At 55.3% G+C, this 7,657-nt stretch overlaps 1 protein-coding gene across 1 annotated transcript in view; it reads right to left on the bottom strand.

Moving 5' to 3' along the window:
- The window catches only part of UBA2 (ubiquitin like modifier activating enzyme 2), a 50,568-nt gene extending 45,857 nt beyond the window's left edge, over positions 1-4,711 (bottom strand). Inside the window, exon 1 of the mRNA XM_068259622.1 lies at positions 4,534-4,711. Coding sequence (XP_068115723.1) covers positions 4,534-4,671 — 138 coding nt within the window. The 5' untranslated portion in view covers positions 4,672-4,711. The remainder of the gene's footprint in view (positions 1-4,533) is intronic.
- Positions 4,712-7,657: the final 2,946 nt, after the last annotated feature.

Consider the following 7,657-nt stretch of genomic DNA (forward strand, 5'->3'; position numbering starts at 1 on the left):
AGCGTCCCTCCATCCCCGCCAGCCAATCACCGTGATCAGCCATCATACAGCCGATCACTGCAGTGCCTCCCAGGGGGACAGTTGTGTCACAACGGCTGTCCCCAGTACATCGCTGCCTTAGATCGCAGCACTGTACTGAGTAAATAGACGGCGGTTTCGCGGTCTAACAGTCTCCTAGCAGTGATAGCAGCTGGGAGGCACACACAATCTCCAGCAATTACCCGCCCAGGACTTGACGGCAATTGGGGTTAGGCGGTCCTGGGGCTGCCGCCGCTGTTACGCCCATTGGCGTTACGTGTGTGTGTGTGGGGGGGGGGGGGGGGGGGGGGTGTTAGGCAATACAAGTTGCCCAGCTGTCCTTTTTGACTGCAGTAGTATGCGCTAGTCTATTTCAGGGGATCCAGCAGGAAAGCTTATAGGGAAATTCAGATATCGTGATTGGGTGAACTGCACCTCTCCAACTGCTGGGCTTCCAATAGTTTGAAGCAAAATACACCCCACACTATTTACCCAATCACAACACTTTGTGCTGTAAGACGGTACTGTGATGGGAGAACTGTCCCCTAAAGTAGACAAGCGCCCAGTAATATTTGAATCCCATTCCAGAAACAAGAATGCAGATAATTAGTCAGACTTCAGTCAAAACACCTGATCTGCTGCATGCTTGTTCAGTGTCTATGGCTAAAAGTGCAAGGCTTCGGTTCCCACTTGAGCCGGACCATGTGCGTGCAGCGGGGAGCGGACAGTGTAATGTCCGTTCTGATAGTCCGCTGTGGTATGGCTGTATTCCGGGGCAGATGAGTTACCCTCATAGGTAATATGGGGAACTGCACAGCCTTAGAGGCAGAGGATCAGCAGGACAGCCAGGCAATGCGCATTGTTCTAAAGGGATACTTAGTCATATAAAAAATACCAGTTTTACTTACCTGGGGCTTCTACCGAACCCTGCAGCCGCCCTGTGCCCGCGCCGGTACTCAATGATTACTCCGGTTCCCTGCCGCGGCTCAGTTTTGCTTTCGGCAACTGAGCCTATCACTGGCCACGTGCGTCCGTGTTCACATTCCAATCACCAGGATCATCCTGGACAGGCGCAGTAGAGATTCTCTCATAGTGCGCTGGATTTTCCGGGGATGGGAGCGCGAACGAGGACATGCGCAACCAAGGACCGTGCAGGTGCAGTGGCTGACCCACAATATCAGTCATACAGCGCCCCCTGATGGTCTATTTGTGAAAAGGAAAAGATTTCTCATGTAAAAGAGGGTATCAGCTACTGATTGGGATAAAGTTCAATTCTTGGTCGGAGTTTCTCTTTAAGTTAAAATAAAAAAACATTCTCCTGGTCCTCTTCAGGCAGCAGCAGCAGCGACCCCCGCAAAGCTGGGCTGTCGCTGCGCGCCACCAGCCGGCGACAGTTGTGCATGCACAATATGCTTAATTCGCAGCTGCACATGCGCAGAACGGAGCGCGGCCAGGGTGCCTGCAGCTCGAGGCCGTGCGTGCGCAGTAGCCCCCCAACAACCCAACTTTGTGGGGGTCGCCGCCATCGCTGCCTGGAGAGGACATCATGGACACAGTATGAGGTCCAAGGGGCTGGAAATCTTTATTTTCCGCTTAAGATATTTATTCCCATTAAGTATTCCTTTAAAAGAAATAAAACCAGCTCCATTTCCCTCTCACTTTAAGTGTCCTTTAAATTGGTCTAAACCCCTGTAATAAAAACAGGATCTACAATCCATCAAGCCAGTTTATCAGTCACCTCTCCCCTTCTCTGTACAGACACTAGAGTCAAGCCCACATTCAAGCAGCCACTCATCGGAGCAGTGCTTTTCAGCGCTGCTAGATTTGGGAGCAGCCAGTGCCGCCATAGACTATAAAAGGGATTCAGTCTATAGCGGCGCTCAGTGAGTAACGTCAGTGCAGTCATAAGACTGAGCCGAGGTTGCTTAAAAATCATAATAATTCGGCCTCCAGCAATCGCTGGAAGCCAAATTATTTCATTCCCCCACTACCCATGGCGGCCTGGAGGGGGAATACTAATTAATTCGGCCTGGACTTGTGCAGAAGCAGGATCAGCCATATACCGGCTGTATCCTGCACCCAAGTCTACCGGCGCCAAATTCAAATGTACTCCCCTGCAGGCAGTGAGGCAACAATGATGGGCTGCTCCCCTACACACGTGTTTGGTTTGCTCCAGCCCCCCTGCAGGCAGTGAGGTAACAATGAAGGGCTGCCCCCCTACACACGTGTTTGGTTTGCTCCAGCCCCCCTGCAGGCAGTGAGGTAACAATGATGAGCTGCCCCCCTACACACGTGTTTGGTTTAATCCAGCCCCCCTGCAGGCAGTGAGGTAACAATGATGAGCTGCCCCCCCTACACACGTGTTTTGTTTAATCCAGCCCCACCTGCAGGCAGTGAGGTAACAATGATGAGCTGCCCCCCTACACACGTGTTTGGTTTGCTCCAGCCCCCCTGCAGGCAGTGAGGTAACAATGATGGGCTGCCCCCCCTACACACGTGTTTGGTTTAATCCAGCCCCCCTGCAGGCAGTGAGGTAACAATGATGAGCTGCCCCCCTACACACGTGTTTGGTTTGCTCCAGCCCCCCTGCAGGCAGTGAGGTAACAATGATGGGCTGCCCCCCCCCCCCCTGCACACGTGTTTGGTTTGCTCCAGCCCCCCCTGCAGGCAGTGAGGTAACAATGATGAGCTGCCCCCCTACACACGTGTTTGGGTTTGCTCCAGCCCCCCTGCAGGCAGTGAGGGTAACAATGATGAGCTGCCCCCCCTACACACGTGTTTGGTTTGCTCCAGCCCCCCTGCAGGCAGTGAGGTAACAATGATGGGCTGCCCCCCCCTACACACGTGTTTGGTTTGCTCCAGCCCCCCTGCAGGCAGTGAGGTGACAATGATGGGCTGCCCCCCCTACACACGTGTTTGGTTTGCTCCAGCCCCCCCTGCAGGCAGTGAGGTGACAATGATGGGCTGCCCCCCCCTACACACGTGTTTGGTTTGCTCCAGCCCCCCTGCAGGCAGTGAGGTGACAATGATGGGCTGCCCCCCCTACACACGTGTTTGGTTTGCTCCAGCCCCCCCTGCAGGCAGTGAGGTGACAATGATGGGCTGCCCCCCCTACACACGTGTTTGGTTTTGCTCCAGCCCCCCTGCAGGCAGTGAGGTAACAATGATGGGCTGTCCCCCCTACACACGTGTTTGGTTTGCTCCAGCCCCCCTGCAGGCAGTGAGGTAACAATGATGAGCTGCCCCCCTACACACGTGTTTGGTTTGCTCCAGCCCCCCTGCAGGCAGTGAGGTAACAATGATGGGCTGCCCCCCCCCCCTGCACACGTGTTTGGTTTGCTCAGCCCCCCCTGCAGGCAGTGAGGTAACAATGATGGGCTTCCCCCCCCTACACACGTGTTTGGTTTGCTCCAGCCCCCCTGCAGGCAGTGAGGTAACAATGATGGGCTGCCCCCCCCCCCTGCACACGTGTTTGGTTTGCTCCAGCCCCCCCCTGCAGGCAGTGAGGTAACAATGATGGGCTTCCCCCCCCCCTACACAACGTGTTTGGTTTGCTCCAGCCCCCCTGCAGGCAGTGAGGTAACAATGATGAGCTGCCCCCCCTACACACGTGTTTGGTTTGCTCCAGCCCCCTGCAGGCAGTGAGGTAACAATGATGGGCTGCCCCCCCCTGCACACGTGTTTGGTTTGCTCCAGCCCCCCCTGCAGGCAGTGAGGTAACAATGATGGGCTCCCCCCCCCCCCCCCCTACACACGTGTTTGGTTTGCTCCAGCCCCCCTGCAGGCAGTGAGGTAACAATGATTGGCTGCCCCCCCTGCACACGTGTCTTGGTTGTTTGCTCCAGCCCCCCCTGCAGGCAGTGAGGTAACAATGATGGGCTGCCCCCCTACACACGTGTTTGGTTTGCTCCAGCCCCCCTGCAGGCAGTGAGGTGACAATAATAGGCTGCCCCCCCCCTACACACGTGTTTGGTTTGCTCCAGCCCCCCTGCAGGCAGTGAGGTAACAATGATGAGCTGCCCCCCCTACACACGTGTTTGGTTTGCTCCAGCCCCCCCTGCAGGCAGTGAGGTAACAATGATGGGCTGCCCCCCCTGCACACGTGTTTGGTTTGCTCCAGCCCCCCCTGCAGGCAGTGAGGTAACAATGATGGGCTTCCCCCCCCCCTACACACGTGTTTGGTTTGCTCCAGCCCCCCTGCAGGCAGTGAGGTAACAATGATGGCTGCCCCCCCCTGCACACGTGTTTGGTTTGCTCCAGCCCCCCCTGCAGGCAGTGAGGTAACAATGATGGGCTGCCCCCCCTACACACGTGTTTGGTTTGCTCCAGCCCCCTGCAGGCAGTGAGGTAACAATGATGGGCTGTCCCCCCTACACACGTGTTTGGTTTGCTCCAGCCCCCCTGCAGGTAACAATGATGGGCTGCCCCCCCCCCCCTACACACGTGTTTGGTTTGCTCCAGCCCCCTGCAGGCAGTGAGGTAACAATGATGGGCTGCCCCGTCTCCCCCTCTCACCACATCCAGTTGGGTGAATCCGGTCAGCACGAGGTTCTTCAGCAGCTCACAGCCGATTCCTCCGGCCCCGACCACCAGCACCCGGCTGCCCGCCACCGCCTGAGCCAGTTCTGCCCTCAGAGCTCCCGACACCGCCATGTTCCCCGTCACCAAACACCGCGCGCCTTGCACCACAGAGAGGAGCAGCCCGACAGCGCCACAGCGACACCTGGCGGCCGGAGGGAAGACTGCATCCCAGCGACACCTGCCGGCCAGTGTGTTAGTTGCAGGCTCTGTACAACACTGGCTGTGTAGACGGGATACATAAACCTTTACAGCGGGAGTGTAACAATAAAATCAAATTTCAACTGCTCTGAGTGTATTAAGTGATAAAGATGCTAATCCTGCACTCAAAACTTTCAAAACTTTTTCTGCTGGTATGGTTTGAAATTATCACATACATAAGGAGCACTGGCCATTGCCATTCATTTGCATGCTGGGGGGTTCTTTTTATCTATAATATATTCCTCCTCTTCCCTTTATTTCCCCGCCTAGCTGCCTATCTGAAACATGATCCTCTGCTCACTTGTGTTTACAAGCAAGGCTGAGGTGAAAAAAAGCTAAAGGAAACCTGTAAGGACATTAAATGGGTTCTAATCCGGCATCTGAACCGGCAGCGCGGCCGTGGGCATGCGCATGCTCGCTCCCACGTGCCTCAGCGGGAGCTTACTGCGCAGGCGCAGTACAATAGAACTTCGTACTGCACCTGCACAGTAAGTGTCTGATGATGTGTGCAGGAGCGAGCACTATTTGTCGACAATTATCAGACAGGGACCGGCGGCGGGGAACCTAGGATTGGAGGAGGACGGCGCGGGACATGACAGCTGCAGGGAGGCGGTAGAAGCCCCAGGTAAGTGTCCAGTTTTATTTTCAAACACCCCCCCCCCCCCCCACATAACCCCTTTAAGAAAAGAGTTTCACTTACCTTGGGTCTCTACTGCGGACATCCTGTGCCTGCGCCTAGTGCAAACCGATCCTCTGGTCCCCCTGCCGCAGCTCAGTTACCTTTTCACTAACTAAGCCTGTTGCTAACCACTGCACCTGCGTGGCCCTGAGCATCCTCGTTCGCGCTCCCAGGGACTGCGTAGGTGCAATACGAGGTTTCCTTGTACTGCGCCTACGTAGGACGCTCTCAGCGACAGGAGCACGAACGAGGACGTGTGCGGCCAGGCCCACGCAGTTGCAGTGGCCGTTGACTTGCAAGTTGGCGATAATGAAACTTAAGGCAGCCATACATCTAGCGATGATGGGCAGATTCGACCAAGAGACAAATCTCTCACTAATCAAATGTGATCAGAGAGAGATCTGTCAGCTGCCCATACACTGCAGACCGATTCCCAGGAATGGTACAGGTAATGTATCACTTGCAACGGGCCCCAGGGGGAACATTTAACACCAGGGGGACAGCACTGGGGGTTTTGTTGCTTTTGGCGATCATCCCGAAATCGCACGCTGTTACTGCCGCGCACTCGATCAATCAAGTTGGCCCTACATCTTGCAACATGTGCAATCGACTAATGCGACCAATTCCAGCCCAAAATTGGTCGCATTGTCGGTCAGGCATGCACTTGGCAGCACCGATTTTCATTTGATTATAATAATCGAATCAGATGGTCGATCGTCCATCAAGTTGCCTGATGTATGATCGTTCCAGGATGGAGCAGGCACCGGATGTCTGCAGGGGGCTGATAGAAGCCCCAGGTAAGTGAAACTTACTTTTTAAAAGGACAACTGAGGTGAGAGGGATATGGAGGCTGCCATATTTATTTCCTGTTACGCAATACCAGTTGCCTGGCAGCCCTGCTGATCCTCTGCCTCTAATACTTTTAGCCATAGCCCCTGAACAAGCATGCAGCAGATCAGGTGTTTCTGACATTATTGCCAGATCCGGCAAGATTGGCTGCATGCTTGTTCCTGGTGTTATTCAGACACTACTGTAGCCAAATAGATCAGCAGGGCTGCCAGGCAACCGGTATTGTTTAAAAGGAAATAAATATGGCAGCCTCCATATCACTCTTGCTGCAGTTGTCCTTTAAGGCTAGTTTCACACCAGGACGTTGCGTTTTAGGGGACGTTATGGTCGCATAACGTGCACCTAACGCAACGCCTGGTGCTCTCTAAGGTGGACGTCAGAGTGAGCCGCGTTGTGCAGCTCACTCTGGCGTCCGTGATGCCATGATGCGCACTCTTGGACGCATGCGGCATCACGTGGTCCCGCCTGGCCAATCGCCGCACAGAGCGGCCACACCAGGAAGTAAACACTGCACGTCACTGAGTGCAGTGAATATTAATTAGCCATGTGCCCGGCCGCTCTCCGCTCCTCCCCAACATTACTGCGCATGTCCAAGCAGTCTAACGTGGCTCTGCCGCTTACAAAGTACTGCATGCAATACGTTGTGTAATGGCGCAGCGTTACTGTGTAACGCAACGTGGGCACTGTGAACGGCCCATTGATTTTTCATTGCTGTGTGGTGGGGTGCGTTACAGGTTGCACTAACGTGCGCCTGTAACGTCCCACTGTGAAACCAGCCTAAGTCCTTGCAGGGTTCCTTTAACCTTCCTGGCGGTAAGCCCGAGCTGAGCTCGGGCTATGCCGCCAGAAGGCACCGCTCAGGCCCCGCTGGGCCGATTTGCATAATTTTTTTTTTGCTGCACGCAGCTAGCACTTTGCTAGCTGTGTGCAGTGCCCGATCGCCGCCGCTACCCGCCGATCCGCCGCTATCCGTCGCGCCGCAGCCGCCCCCCCCCCCAGACCCCGTGCGCTGCCTGGCCAATCAGTGCCAGGCAGCTCTATGGGGTGGATCGGAATCCCCTATGACGTCACGACGTCGTTGACGTCGGTGACGTCATCCCGCCCCGTCGCCATGGCGACGGGGGAAGCCCTCCAGGAGATCCCGTTCTTTGAACGGGATCTCCTGATCGCCGATCGCCTGTGGCGATCGGAGGGGCTGGGGGGATGCCGCTGAGCAGCGGCTATCATGTAGCGAGACTTTGTCTCGCTACATGAAAAAAAAAAAAAATAAAGATTTGCTGCCCCCTGGCGATTTTTTAGCAAACCGCCAGGAGGGTTAAGCTGATTTTTGTT

This window comes from Hyperolius riggenbachi, chromosome 11 (genome assembly GCF_040937935.1).
Source record: "Hyperolius riggenbachi isolate aHypRig1 chromosome 11, aHypRig1.pri, whole genome shotgun sequence".
NCBI classification, from domain to species: Eukaryota; Metazoa; Chordata; class Amphibia; order Anura; family Hyperoliidae; genus Hyperolius; species Hyperolius riggenbachi.